General features: G+C 45.5%; 1 protein-coding gene across 2 annotated transcripts in view; it reads right to left on the bottom strand.

Annotated features, from left to right (window-relative positions):
• TRAPPC9 (trafficking protein particle complex subunit 9) overlaps window positions 1-15,442 on the bottom strand; it is a 507,030-nt gene that overhangs the window by 191,037 nt on the left and 300,551 nt on the right. For both annotated transcript variants that reach the window (XM_069539993.1, XM_059995234.1), the window contains one exon: window positions 10,404-10,546. In XM_069539993.1, the coding sequence (XP_069396094.1) occupies window positions 10,404-10,546 (143 nt within the window). The remainder of the gene's footprint in view (window positions 1-10,403; window positions 10,547-15,442) is intronic.

Raw genomic sequence — 15,442 nt, forward strand, 5'->3', positions numbered from 1 at the left:
GGCAAATAACGTAAACTTACAGATTCAGGAAGCTCAGCAAACCCCAAGCAGTATAAATTTTTAAAAATCTAGGCCCAGAAACATCCTAAGCAAACTAAACTTTCAGAAGCAAGAGGAAAGAAGCCACCTGAAAGCAGCCTGAGTGAATAAGGCTCTGGTACAAGGGAAACGATTCCAAGCCTGAAGATTGCTTATCAGAACACCAGTTTTGCTTAATGGGTATATAACATCTTAATGGGTATATAATATCTCTTACTTATAATAAGTAAGTCATTTCATTTCTCTGAGTCTCAGTTTCCCCAACGAGGACAAGAATGCCTATGTCATGGAATTATTAGGAGGCTCCAATGGGAAAAAAAAGTGCAAGTGCTTTGTAAAACTACAAGCGGAATATTACATAAATCTGAGGGGTGGCGATTATTATTAGCTTGGTTGCAGTCAGTGGAGCGGCAAAAGGGAAAGCACACAGCCCGCCAACAAAGCAATCCCAGCTAATTACTCAACACTGACTCAGCTAAAAGTGACTATGAGGAATTCCCACGCCAAGGTCTGAGTCTGTCTAAAAACCATGGCATCATGCCCAGAAAGTTAAGTGGGGCTCTTTCTCCCCGAGTCTGGCCGAATTCTCTCAGCCCCTGCAGGGTCCAAACATCACCGTTCCATCCATCCTAGGGGCGCGGTAAAGTGAGTGAAGACACAGCCAGACCGGTAGTGATGGCCACATACACCTTTGGCCAAACCCATGTGGTCTTTTAAAGTTCCATAAGCCTGCCTGTTATCAATCAGCCTTCTTTCCTGAAAAATTAGTAGTCAGTTTCAGGATGGAGAGCTTTCTTGTAAGTCTTAAGAAAGCCAGGGAGCTTATTCAATCTAAAATGACAAAAAAATAATGGAACAAACAATCAGAATGTTCTTCGGGTGATATTATCTCATCTTCACCTCTGCCACACAGGTTACGGAGCTTCTAAATCTTACTGAAGACTCTGACAGTAGATTTACTGTCCATTAGAACTGGGTTTCCCAAAGTGTGATGTGAGGACCACCTGAAACAGATCCCCTGGCTCTGCAGGGGACAATGGATCAGCGCCTCGGAGGTGTCACACCCAGGGCTCTGGTGTCCTCCGGGCCTGGGGTTGGAAGAAGCTGAGTCTTACTGGTGAGAAAGACAAGTGGGTGGCGGTGGCACAGAGACACAGGAGACAAGCAGGGGAGGCTTCTGGAAGGAAGCGGCTCCTGCATTCGCTGAGGGACCAAAGGCTTGAGAGCAGGACTACAGGCGGACAGAGCAGAGCACGGAGCAGACAGGGCTGGAGCAGCACGGACTGTGCGAGGAGCTTGCAGGAGTCTCCTCGGAGTGAGGAGGCGCGTGGGGCGGGGACAAGAAAAGGCAAGGCAGACAGGCTGGGTCAGATTGTGCAAAGCCTTGTGTGCCGAGCTCTGGAACCAAAACATGACTTACAGACGACAGCGACTCGTGGAAGGACCCTAAAGGAGGGACAAACTCATGCTTGTGTTTTAGAACAAACACTTCAGCAGCTATTTGGGGAAAGAACTGGAAAGAGAAAACGAAAGCAAGAGACTTCGAAAGGCTATAGCAACTGTCCAAGAAAGGGAGGGAGAGGCTGGCCCAAGGGACAAAGGTGACACGCCTGAGTCAATGCAGAGTTACTGAGGTGGAAAGGACAGATCTGGTGACCGACTGAAATGTGGGTACAGTGCCCTGTGGACGGCTGACACACACCCTGGCCTCTGACGGGTCTTGGGGGGCTGCACATAATGAAGGCAGGAAGGGCCTCTGTTTCTGATTTTTTAATGAGTAAGTTTTAAAATAATGTTTTAAAATGTTCCCTTTAGATGAAACAAGTTGGAATGGCTAGAATCCTAAAGACATACAGGATAACAAGCATCGGCAAGGATGTGCAGAATTGGAACCTTCAAGCGCTGCTTGAAGGTTTGGGTGGGAACGTAAGATGGTGCAGCCGAGCTGGAAGATGGTCAGGCAGCTCCTTTAAATGGTTAAACAGTTACACATGATCTGATAATTCCACTCCTAGGTATATACCCAAGAGAAATGAACGCTGGCCCACACAAAAACTGGTATGTGAACGTTCATAACAGCATTATTCCCAACAGCCAAAAAGTAGAATCAACCCATCAACTAATGAATGGATAAACAAAATGTAGCATACCCACACAGTGAAATATTATTCAGCATAAAAAGAAATGCCATACTGATACTTCCTTGTGGGTGAACACTGACAACATTACGTTAAGTGAAAGAAGCCAGTCGCATTTTGTATGATTCCACTTACGTGAAATATCTAGAACAGGCAAATCTAGAGACAGAAAGTAGATTCGTGGCCGTGTAGGGGAGGCGGAGCGGGGACTGCTAATGGGTACAGGGCTTCGACCGGGAGAATGAAAAGTTCTAAAATTAGATGGTGGCGATGGTTGAACAACTCTGTGACTATACTAAAAACACTAAATTATACAGCTTAAGTGGGTGAATTGTGTGGTATGCAAACAATGTTTCCACACAGCTTGCATGTACATGCAGCGAGAGTGCCCGGGGGTGGTGGAGGTGAGGTCAACACGCTCCCGGCTCAGCCACAGCACCGCGTCACCTCACCAGGGCGCAGCGCTCAGCGCCACCGTGGTCTCGACGAACACATCATTTACTCTCTGTTATACTGTCTACTTTGCACTCATAATGGACCACAGGTACGAGAAAAGAACCACGAAGACCACATGTTAAAAGGGGCACAAAAATGAACACCAAGACACCTGTGCCTCAAAATCCAAGGTTAAAAAGGTAACATAAAATGACAACTATGTCGTATTTGGCTTTTCATTTTCTGGGAATGAAGACAAGCCCAATTCAAAATGGACGGAAAAGTACTTAAAAATAACTTGAAATCATGGTTCAATGTAGCATCGTTTGCAATTAACTCTATAATGATTAAAACTTTGAAAATGCCAAATGCAAAAATTCTAAATGGAAGGTCACAAAAAACTCTGGCCAATTGTTGATGATAGACAATCTACCTTTTAACATACGATGTCAATCCCTAAATCAAGTATGACATGGGCCTTTTTAATTGGTATTTATAAATCATACTTCTTAACATAATTAGTGTATATTACTTGTTAAGTAGGACAATCTTTAAATCTGTCTTTAAATAATGAATATTGATAGCATTCTTAAATGAACATTAACACATAACATTCAATAATGTAATAGTTCAAAATAAAATACAGATCACTTAAAATTATTGATTGTAATACTTTAATAATATGTATGGTTGAGACATAAAATAGGTCCCTTCAAGGTACAGCCGTGTGAGTGAAGACAGAAAAATGGGAGGTGATTCACCGCCTGGGCGGCTCCTAACTGGTGACACTGGGGACCAGAGGGTGCTAACTGCTGTGTCAACCTAAATGACATGTCCAGCTGCTCCCGCCATGGGAGGTGGGGTCCCAGCTCCTGCCTGTGCAGATCTACACTATGTTAACACTTGGAAAGACGATGAAAAGCGTGCTCATCATTTCAGGGAACACAAGCCAACAGGAGCAGGAAGGGATGAAGCAAATCCGTTAAGTCATTAAGCTCCTTCCACCAGAGATTCGATGAATGGGTTAGAGAGAGATGGGAGCCCTGGGGCAGACCCAGCCCCCTCCCATCACAGAAGCAGGTCTCGTCCGCATGCCCTCCTCTGTCCTCCCCAGGGTGCCCCTCACAGCCCAGCCTCAGTGAGGGCTCTGGAGAGGGTGAAGCTGCTGGGCGGGCGAGGGCTTCCCTCTGAGTAACACAGCTCTGGTCTTCGTACCAGCCACCCAGACGTGAGTCCCCAGCTGGGCTGTCCCTGTGCCACTTCCACACGGAAGAGAGGGAGTCCTTGCCCTTGACAACCGCCGTTTCTCAGTTTTCTACCTGTGTCAGGCACTGTATTAGACGCTCTGTGAATTGATGCATTCTTTAAACCTCACCGCAGCCCTGCAAGATCAGTGTTCTCTCCATTTCAAGATGAAGAAAAATGATGCTTAAAGAAACAGGAACGACTGACTCAAGACCACAGGGCAAATAGTGGGAGGATCAAAATCTGAAATTGGATACAGGATAGGTACAATGGATACAGGTACACTGGGCTCTGAAACCTGTGCTCATTAAAATTCTAAACTGTTGTTAAATTTAAAACCAATTTAAATCAACACAGCAACGTGAAAAGGATCAACCGTGATGAAATCCGACATTGAAACTGCCTTTATTACATGTCTGTGAGCAGAGGCTCCCTACGGCGTGGAGCGGTCCCACTCCATGGGGGGAAACGGAATTTTTCTTCTAAATGTCTGGGGAGAAGCGCCACGGCGTGTCCGGTTGTATGATTTTTATTCAGAATGTGACAACTCCCACGCCTTACGCCCTGCTCAGGGGAGTGTATTTTCCACAGAGCTCAGAGTAGCAATGTATAAGATCGGACCACTTACCCTAGCAGCCTAGAAAGAAGTTGCTCCTGAGGTGAGGGAGGCCAGGCACTCAGACAGGGCGGCACGGCCCAATCCATTTCAATCTGGTCCCTAACAACATTACCAGGCAGCTTGGTGTGAAAAGTGAATTTTAATGGTAATTGATCTCCTAAATAAAAGTCAGCTGAAAGCTAGGTACACCCCTGAAGGAAGGAGAATGGTTAAAAAAAAAAAAAGCAATGAGAATTCCACCTCCCATCTATATTGTGCTTTGGCTTTGAGAAAACACTGGGCCCTCTACTGTTTAATTTGATTCTCTTACGCCCTATGAGGTGAGCAGAGCCGGTGATCACTCCAGGGAGGGACAGGAGGGCTGAAGCTGTGAGAGATACAGAGATGCTTGCAAAGACCAGGGGGCCAAGGGAAACCCAGGTCTCTGGAATGCCAGTTCAGCGTATGTGTGGCAGGAAGCATGGGTTTTGGTGCCAAGAAGGCCAGAATGCAAATCGAATCTCTCTTTCTCATTAATGTGCAACCAGGGTGAGTTATTTAACATCTCCATACAGCAATGCTGACTTCAAAGGGCTCTCTGGAGTTTAAATCCCACCCACTTTTGGTCTCTTGGGTATTTATTCTTAGGACTCCCTGGTATATGTTGGATACAGACCTTTGTTGCATAAGCACATCGTAAATATCTTCTCCCAATGGAGCTTGCTTTTCGATGAGCTGAAGTTTTTAATTTTGATAAAAACCCTCTTATCAACTTTTTATTTTACGGTTAGTAGTTTCTCACTCCATCTGAGAAACCTTTGCTTCATGGAAAACTTTTAATTAAGAATTAAAACTAATTAACTAATTAAAACTAAAAATTAAACTCTTCAACTGAGATGACTACCTCAGGGATTCTATTTTCTCTTGTACCAACTTTAGTAATTCATGTCTTTCAAACTTTTTTCCATTTCATTTAAGTTGTCAAATTCATTGGAATATGATTTCTCACAGTACACTCTTATTATTCTTTTAATGTCTGCAGAATTTAGCCATGCCCCCCTCTTTCATTCTCATTATTAGTAATTTGTATGTTCACTCTCTTTTTTAAAATTCTGACCATCCTGGCTATAGTTTACTAATTTCATTAATCTTTTCAAAGAATCGATTTTGGGTTCCATTTAGTTTACATATTGTTTTTTCATTTTCTATTTCATTCCTATCCACTATTATTATTTTCTTTTACTTCACTCTTTATTATTTATTTTCACTCTTCACTCTTTATTATTTATTTTCTTTTACTTCAGTTTATTCTAGGTACATTTTGCTCTTCTTTATCTTACACAGACACTTATACCACTGATTTTAAGCCATTCAACCTCTAGCATAAACATTTAGTGTTCTATGATATCAGTTAGCTGGAGTTGTTTACTAGTCCTGTGCAAGCTTTCTATATCTTTCCGTTTCTTTCTATATTTTCCTTGTTCTATCAAAAACTGAGAGACAAGGGCTTTCCTGGTGGCGCAGTGGTTGAGAGTCCCCTGCCGATGCAGGGGACCCGGTCAGGGAGGATCCCACGTGCCGCGGAGCGGCTGGGCCCATGAGCCATGGCCGCTGGGCCTGCGCGTCCGGAGCCTGTGCTCCGCAACGGGAGAGGCCACAAGAGTGAGAGGCCCGCGTGCCGCAAAAAAAAAAAAAAAAAAAAAAACTGAGAGACGAGTGCGGAAATACCCAACTATAATCATCTGTTCCCGTCCCTCCCTTCAGATGTCGGTTTTATTTTGAAGTTATGTTTCTAAGTGCATTTGCATTTAGGACTGTCGGGTACTCTTGGTGACCCTTCCGTCATTACAGATTATCTGCTTCCTCTCTCTCTTTTTCTCCTGAAAGTCTACTTATTTGATAATATATCCATGCCATCTTTCTCATGATTACTGTTAACATGGCATGCCTTTTCCCCCCCATCTTTTTGCTTTTAAACTGTGCATATTTAATGTGAGTTTCTTATAGAAAACACAGAGAGTTGGCTCTTGTATTTTTATACAGTATGACAATTTCCACGCTTTTCCCCACCACATATATATCCAGTTCTTCCATCATCATTTGTTGGAAATATTTTCATTCCACATAAAATTGTTTTCATACCTTGCTGGTCACATGATCAATCGATCATACATGAGTGAGTCTATTTCTGGACCATCTATTATGGTCCGTTGATTCTCTATCTTTACAACAATAGCATTCTCTCTTGATTACTGTAACTTTATGTTAAGTCTTCAAGTCGTATAGCTTAAGTCCTCCAACTTTGTTTTTTTGTCAAGTCATATGCTTATTCCATTGGCAATAATCTGTTCCACTGTGAAATAATTTTAAAAACAGCTTGTCAACTTCCACCCCCCCAAAAAAAAGTCCTGTTGGGATTTTAATTGGGATTGCATTGAACTTATAATCAAATTTGGGGAAACTGGTGTCCTAGCAGTAACTGACACTTCCAATCAATAAACATGGTATCTCTCCCCAACTATTTAAGTCTTTCATCCATATGTCACATCATGCACAAAACTTCATTTGAGACAGATTCTGGGAAAAACTTTAACTATAAACCTCCTCAAAGAAAAAGTGGCAGAGTATCTCTGTAACTCCGGGGGGCAAAGATTTTAAATGTAGCATTTAGTTCAGTTACATTTAATGTAATTCTTGGTACGGTGGGTTTAAATCTACCACACTGCTATTGGTTTCTATTTAACTATATGTTCTTTTCTCCTCCTTTCTTGCCACCTCTTTCCCCCTTTGGGGGGTTATTTTTTAGTGTTCTGTTTTATCTCTCCTGGTATACTATCCATACCTTAAGTCATTGCTCAAGGCTTTACAACATGGGTCTCTAACATCACATTCTAACTTCAAATAATATAACATTTTGCATATAAAAATGTCCATTTCTCCCTCTTTTTCCATTTGTGACTTTTTTTTTTACATATTCTACTTCTTTATATGACATGCACTACAAAATTAAATGCTATTATTTCTTTCTTAGACAGTCAGTAGTCTTTTAAAGAAATCAAAAAGCGAGGATAAAAATTCTCATACCTAACCTGCTGACTTTATTTCCGGGATTCATCAGTCCTTAATGTAGATCTGAGTTTCCGTCTGGTATTATCTCTGCCTGATGAGCTTTTCCCAGGCTGATAAAACACGAGGACTGTGTTCTCTGTCCATCTCTGATCCCAGTGGGTGCTTCACACAGCACCCAAAACATTGGAGGTGTTGGTATAAAGGTTTACAGTCTGCTAAGTGCTTTATTAGACATACAAAGAACGTACAGGGGAACCCACAGAAGGACCCCCACTCTGCCTGGTCATGGTCAGGAAAATTTTATAAAAACGTAACATATATCAATGGCAAACAGACATTTTCCAAAAGGTTAAGTGAAGGAATGATAGTTTAAGAAAAAGAACAGTTTTAGAAAAGGAGGTATGCAAAGGCACACTGGAGTAAGCTGTCCTGACACGTCCTGGTGATGGTGAGAAGCAAAGTGTCTTTCACATGAAGTGTGGAGGGACTGGGGACAAACAGCTGAAGAGGAACACCTAGATCAAAAATTTAAGTACCTTGAATATCAGAGTGGGGACTTTGAACTTTATCCCGCAGGCACTGGGGAAGTCTTTAAGCCGGACGGTGACGTGGGAACGTTCATGTGTGTCTACAGGACGATGCCGGAGCAGGGTTAGAGGCAGGGGGACTGAGTAGACGAGTATTTCTAGAGTCCCAAGGAAAGACGGCAAAGACGTGCAGTGGAATGCAGGGACATCAGCTCAACCCACAGGATGTGGGGCTCAGTTAGACTTAGCAGGAAAGGAAAGGGAGGATTAGAGGAAATCACATCTCAAACCCCAGAGCAGGGATCCGAAAGACAGAGAGTGAGGCCAACAGGCGGGCAACCGGGCGCCAAGCAGCACGCCAGCTAACCACCAGCTCTTCTGAGCGTGCATTTGCACCAAACCACAAGGCAACATTTTTCTCATCTTAAACCGTCATTAAGAACTGCAGGGGCCATGACATGGAAGCCAGATATCAATACGGCGAAAATAATCCAACTCAGTGACAACCTGTGCGGCTTCTAAGACCTATTTATATGAGCAGTGGCAGCAGGAGGTGAGGGGATGAAAAAGAACGCACACCAGGAGTGGACCAAAGCACAGGAAGGGCCTGAAAAACTCTAACGGCACCTGGCAGGCATCCTTGCCAAAGCTTCCCGCCGGCAAGTGCTTTGACGCTTTATACAAATTCAAAACAGAGGCAAGCGTTGGCAAGAAAGACCATTACTCTGTGGGTTGAAAAAGTGATAGATGATGAATGTGATCAAAATGTGCTTGGGCTGAGAAGCCCAAGCAAAGACATTAATTCTTGCTGAAGCCATTCTCCAATGGCTGGGGAGAACGGCAGTCTTTCCTATGAAAGTCTTTCCTACCCTTACTTTTGGGGGCTGTATCACTCTAAAGAGAGTTTTATATCGACAGTAACATCCCTCTATTATACTCTGTGGACTATAGAGCCCACTGGTGGAGGGGAGAGGGATGTTGCATGTGATGTTCTCTCCCCCACAGTCAAGGATAGACAGGTAAGTATAGCCTTAACTCCATTAAAAATAAGTAATACTGGGACTTCCCTGGTGGCACAGTGGTTAAGAATCTGCCTGCCAATGCAGGGGACACGGGTTCGAGCCCTGGTCCGGAAAGATCCCACAGGCCGCGGAGCAACTAAACCCGTGTGCCACAACTACTGAGGCTGAGCTCTAGAGCCCGCGAGCCACAACTACTGAAACCCACGCACCTAGAGCCTGTGCTCCGCCACAAGAGAAGACACCGCGATGAGAAGCCCGCGCACCGCAACAAAGAGTAGCCCCGCTCTCCGAAACTTGAGAAAGCCTGTGCGCGGCGGCAAAGATCCAATGCCGCCAAAAATAAATACATTTATTAAAAAAGAAAAAAAAGTAATAGGAGCCCACTCTATCCTACCCCAGATGGAACGTGCCCCTGGACGTGAGAGTGTGGACATGCCCGGGGGCGATCAGGACCTGCCTTCCAGGGCGGCTCCCACCTGGGCAGGAATCTGACCCCAGAGGGTCTCCATTTGGCTGGAGCCCCACCCAGTGCTTCGGACCCCACTGCTCCCAGTTCATCACAGGTCAAATTCGGGGGTGAGGGACTGTCATTCTCCCACCTAAGGGAGGAATAACCTCTAGTATCTCTGACCACTTCTGGGTTTGAAGTAGACAAACTGGTTTCTTTCTCCTTAAAGGAAGACTAGGCCTGGAGAAGTAATCAAGAGAGAAAGCCTCTTGCAAGTAGGGTGCTCTGGGCAGAAATGACCCCACGCTCCAGATGGCTGGGAGCTCCGCAAAGATGGGGCTGAGACGCTGGGCAGCCTGGCCCTGCCTGCACAGTCCTCCTGGGGCGCCCGAAGTGACACAGACAGATGTGCTGGACGCCTCCAGAAGTCTCCAAGACAGAGAGCCATCGGCTGAGCCCCTGCTAACAGGAGAGCTGAACCAGACTGGAGTGAGCTCCAGGCTCAGGACAACGGGCGGGAGCCCTGTCCTGCACGGTGACCACCAGAGGCAAGCATACCGCGCCACCAACAGTATTACTACAGCGCGTGAAAGGTATGAAGTCCAGGCACTCCCGTCTCAATGAAGCGGCATCGCTCTACACTGCCTGTCTTCGCGCCGCCAACAGTATCACTACAGCGCGTGAAAGGTGCGAAGTCCAGGCACTCCCGTCTCAATGAAGCGGCATCGCTCTACACTGCCTGTCTTCCTGAAGAAGACCTGGGGAGGCTAAATAACTCAGCACAGTGGACAGGGGGACCACAACGAACACCAAGGTCAGAATTCCAAACATAGCGCCCTCAGACTCTAGAACACGACAGTCAAAGAGCAGAGGTGCATTTACCTGGTTGCCGGCAGCGTACTGACTCGTGTGAAGAATACAGATGGCTCAACCTCTACGTGCAGCCCCAGCGAGAGGTTCCTGTAATATCCTTCAATGTGGCCCGGGCCTCCGGAGTATTTGAAATTCAGGATAGCTTCCAGGGTCTAAAAAGATGTAAAAAATGGTAAGTTAGTACTCTCTGTTGCCCGCCATTCCCCCAGGCAGCGGACTTCACTCAGGTAAGGCTGAAGATTATCCCAACTGGTAACGTTATTACCACGGGCAACTCTCACCCAGGGCTGGCACCTGGCACCTGACATCTGGTACCATCTTTCCTCCCATGATGCCCTGTATCTAACACCTACAATTCTCAGCCTGGAAACACGAATGGAAAAAGGAGCTCCAGAATTACTCTGTGATGGGATATAGCATTTGGGAGAGAAAAACACATTTCAATCAGCATCACTTAAACACACAGATCAGGTTGAGGGGGGAGGAGGGACTCCCATCAAGGAGCTAGAACGTGGCTCCCAGGCTAACAGCGAGTAAGGCTGACAAGCTACAAACTCATGACACTTCCTTGAACCCACAGAGATAAGGTCACAGGGCAACCACATAGCCAGAAGGCCAAGGAGGAACAAGGTCCTTCCAGGAGGGACAGGGTGGGGACACATCTCACCAGGGGCAGAGGCAGCCACCATACAAGCTGGCAGGAAGGAATCAGCTCAGACGTTAATGAGCTGCTAAAGGCTGAGTAGGGGCTCTATTGATAGTGAGGACTCTCCAGGCCCAAGGACAGTTCCCACCCACTCCGGGTCTTCTCCGAGGACCTCCCTGGGGGCTTACACAAAGGACTGGCAGGGGCAGGAGTGCAGGGGAGCCTCCCTGGTGGTACAGGCCTGGCATAAGGGGTCAGGAGCCAGCATAGGAAGAACAAGAAACAGAAACCCCAGCTCCAATCCCCTACCCCCATCCCGACCCCATCCAGACCCTTCTCTCCTCTAAAGCAAAATCTTGAGCTTCCGGAGGAGGGGGAGCCAATGCCAAGGGCACAAAGACAGGGGTAAACATCCGTTCTAGTGAGGGGAGGGCAGACGCTGCTGGGAGGGCCAGGAGCCGGTCCCAAGCCAGGATCCTAAAGCAATGCCACTAGAGACAGAGGCAGGAAACCCATTCATACACACTGCCCACCACTATACCAGGCAGGGGATGGCTACTCCTGGGGGAAGGGCAGGAACGCCGAGAGCCCACACGCAGGATCCAGGGGCACGGCTCCGACCTAGGACTGAGGCAGCACGAGGACAGCAAGAGGGCCCCAGCTGCTCCTGGCACAGACCTAGCAGGCACCCAGTAAGAAGCCTCTGGGGGTGGCGTGAAGGTGTGGAGAGACCCCGGCCAGGTGCTGGTGGGCAGGGAGGGCTCAGGGCTGAGGATGGAGGACCATTATGGGAAAAACCCCTGGTACCTACCTCAGCAGCCCCGACTTTCTTCCCCTTCCCCCAGCACAATTCGGAGCCTGTGCTGCACCAACGGTAACCATAGCAACAGGAAATCTCAAACCCAGCTCAACTTCTCACTAAAATGACTCAGCCTTCCCCGGTAAGGTCCTAAAACAGGCGTCAGCACACTATGGCCCAAGGGCCAGATCTGGCCCGCAGCCTGGTTCTGTATGCCCTGGAGCTGAGAACAGTTTTCACATTTTTAAAAGGTTGTAAAACAAAACAAACGACAAAACCAAAGAAGAATACGCGACAGAGACCCTAGGCAGCCAGCAAAGCTAAAATATTTACTATACGGTCCCTCACATAAAAAGTTTACCGATAAAACACTAAGAAGAAAACAGGAGGACATCTTCATGACCTTGGATTAGGAATGGTTTCGCAGACATGACACCAAAAGCACAAGCAACAAGAGACAACAGGCTGGTGTCTTGGAAACCCAAGGAGGGAGAAGCTCTGGGATGAAGGGCCAGAATGCCCATTGCTGCAGCCAATCCACGTAAAAAGGGTCTGAGAAAGCGGCCATCACACTAATGGCGATGAACTGGTCACTAATGACCCTAGTGGAAGCCTTTTCCAGAAAGGGAAGAGTGAGGGTGAGCTCAGAGCATTGTCTGGGGCTGACAGTGCCGGACGGGAGCCTCAAAACCACATGTTCAAGGTGGGGACTCAAGCACATTCCCACCTGCAAGAGCCAAGAGAAGCCACACTTGCCAACGGCAGAGCAGGTGCCTGCCCACCTGTCCTCCTGCTCTCCTCCCTACGCTTCAAGAGTCACACTTCAATAAGCCTTCCAGGCAAGACACGGCATTTAGCCCTCAGTCATTGCTTTCACTGACCGGCTTCCCCTCTCCAGAAGAGAGGCAGCCACAGCTACACAATTATTTAGAACTAAAGAAAACCACCTGTGTATGCATGCTGTCAGAGGCCATCCTAGGTGGAGAGTGGTTTTCCTCTGGGAAGGCCAGAGTACAGAAATTCCAGAGACAGGCAAGGCAGCCTGGCGTAGTGTTTCACCATTCTCAGCCTCGGTTTCTCAAGTGTTAAGTGGGGACAATAATTAACACCTATCTCACTGGACTTTAATGAAGATTCAGTGAGAAAACGAAGTAGCAGGACATATATGCACTCACTAAATAGGTTCCTTTCTCCTTCTGCGACGTCACCACCTGACACCCTAAGGCAACACGGCTTAAAACAGGAGGAAATGTGAAACGTGTTTCAATGCCATTTGTTTATTTATTTATTTTTTATTTTTTTTTTTTTTGCGGTACGCGGGCCTCTCACTGCTGTGGCCTCTCCCGTTGCGGGGCACAGGCTCCGGACGCGCAGGCTCAGCGGCCATGGCTCACGGGCCCAGCCGCTCCGCACATGTGGGATCTTCCCGGACCGGGGCATGAACCCATGTCCCCTGCATCGGCAGGAGGACTCTCAACCACTGCGCCACCAGGGAAGCCCTCAGTGCCATTTATTTTATTTAACATTTTTCGTATCGTGGTAAAATGCTCGTAACATAAAATTTATCATGTTAACCATTGTTTTAACCACCGTTAAGCGTGTGGTTTTGTGCATTAAGTACTTCCACATGGTTGTATAACCATCACCACCATCCATTTCCAGAATTTCTCATCTTCCCAAACTGAAACTCTATACAAATTACACAAAACAAATCTACTCCCCTCTCCCCCAGCTCCTGGCACCCACCATCTACTTTCTGTCTCCATGGATTTGACGAATCCAGATACCTCATGTAAGTGGAATCATTGCATTTTTGTCCTGTTGTGACTAGCTTATTTCCTCAGCATAGTGTTTCCAAGGTTCATCTGTGCTATAGCTTATATCAGAACTTAATTCCTTTTTAAGGCTGAATAATATTCCACTGAATGGATATACCACATGTTGTTTATCCACTCACCTGTCAACGAGCACTTACGTTGCTTCTACTTTTTGGCTATTGTGAATAATGCTGCTATGAACATGGGTGTACAAATATCTGTTGGAGACCCTGCTTTCAATTCCTTTGGGCATATCCCCAGAAGTGGAACTGCTAGATCACATGATAATTCTGTATCTAATCTCTTTAAGGAATCACTATACCATTTTCCACAATGGCTGCACCATTTCACATTGCTACCAGCAATGCACAAGGATTCCAATCTCTCTACATCCTCAACAATACTTGGTTTTTTTTCCTGTTTGCTTGGTCTGTTTTTTAATAATCACCATCCTAATGGGGGTGAAGTGGTATCTCATTTTGGTTTTGATGTGCATTCGCCTAACGACTAATGATGTTGAGTATCTTTTTATATGCTTACTGGCCATTTGTACATCTTCGTTGGAGAAATGTCTATTCAAGTTCCTCAGTCCCATTTTAAAAGCTCATTGTTCCAACTCACCTCCCACCACTCCTCAAGACCTATATGTTTACAGGGTCCCTTGAACTTTGGTCCTACTAATTCTCTCAACCTGTATAAATGTTACTCCTACTTCATGGCCTCTCAAAAGCCATGCCTTCTCCAGTAAGATGGCTATACTGCCTTACTTTAAAAGGACTCCGTGAAATACAGATTTTTAAAAAATACTCAAGGATCATATTTTGGTTTCACCAAAGTCCCAAATTTTCCCATAGCATAAAGCACTGTACCGTCCTCTCAAAACGATTGCCAATTTTATGTCTTATACTTCTGAAAACCCTTGTTTGTGAGCAGAAGGTAAGACCCCCTCATACACACATCCAAATAAACCTTTCTGGAACGACTTTCTCAGTCCAGCTGACTCTCATCTGTTTGGTCTATTCTTTCATTCCTCTTTTCAGTCGCTTCCCGGGTACTTTCTGAGTGCCAGGATCTGTGCTTAGAACAATGAATACAGTCTGGTCCCTGATCCCAGAAAGCTCACTAAATGTTGAGTCAATGAATGTCTGAGTAAATTAACTGATAAATAAGCAAATAAAACCAATCCATCACCCAACACATACATGGCAGCTTCCACAAATTGCAAGCATGGTGGTCAAGGAAATAAACAGGTTCTCAATTATGGCCTTGAAAAGCCAAAATCGGTGAAGTAATAAAAATGTCACACTGTCTTTTTTGTTTTTTAAGGTAAACTTAAAAGTTGTCTCCAGGTAGTGATAGAGTAGAAATCACCTGGGAAATGAACAAGAAATACACAGAGATAGAGAACTGTCAAGTACCATATAACAAAGAAGAAATAGTCTGTGTTTCTATCTTCTTGGAATTGGCTGTTTATTTACTCTGTAGAGAAGCAAGGAAAAGATATAATTATGGGGGAAAATATGTAATTTATGAAAATCAAGCACAGAAAAGATTTTCTAAAATTGAGTATTACTGCCTTTCTTCCTTGATTAAAAAAAAAAAAAAAAACCTCAGTCCCCCAAAATTAGAATATCTTAATAAAGCCATAAAGTGGGGTGATAAAAGACAAAGGATGTCCAAGCTTTATTTCATCAAAACATAAGGAGAAACAATGCAGTACTCTGCCATAAGACTTTCCCTTCTTAGAACATGCGATGGTCTTTACTTTGAGGGAAGACTATTATAA

Source organism: Delphinus delphis, chromosome 17, assembly GCF_949987515.2.
Source record: "Delphinus delphis chromosome 17, mDelDel1.2, whole genome shotgun sequence".
Classification (NCBI taxonomy): domain Eukaryota; kingdom Metazoa; phylum Chordata; class Mammalia; order Artiodactyla; family Delphinidae; genus Delphinus; species Delphinus delphis.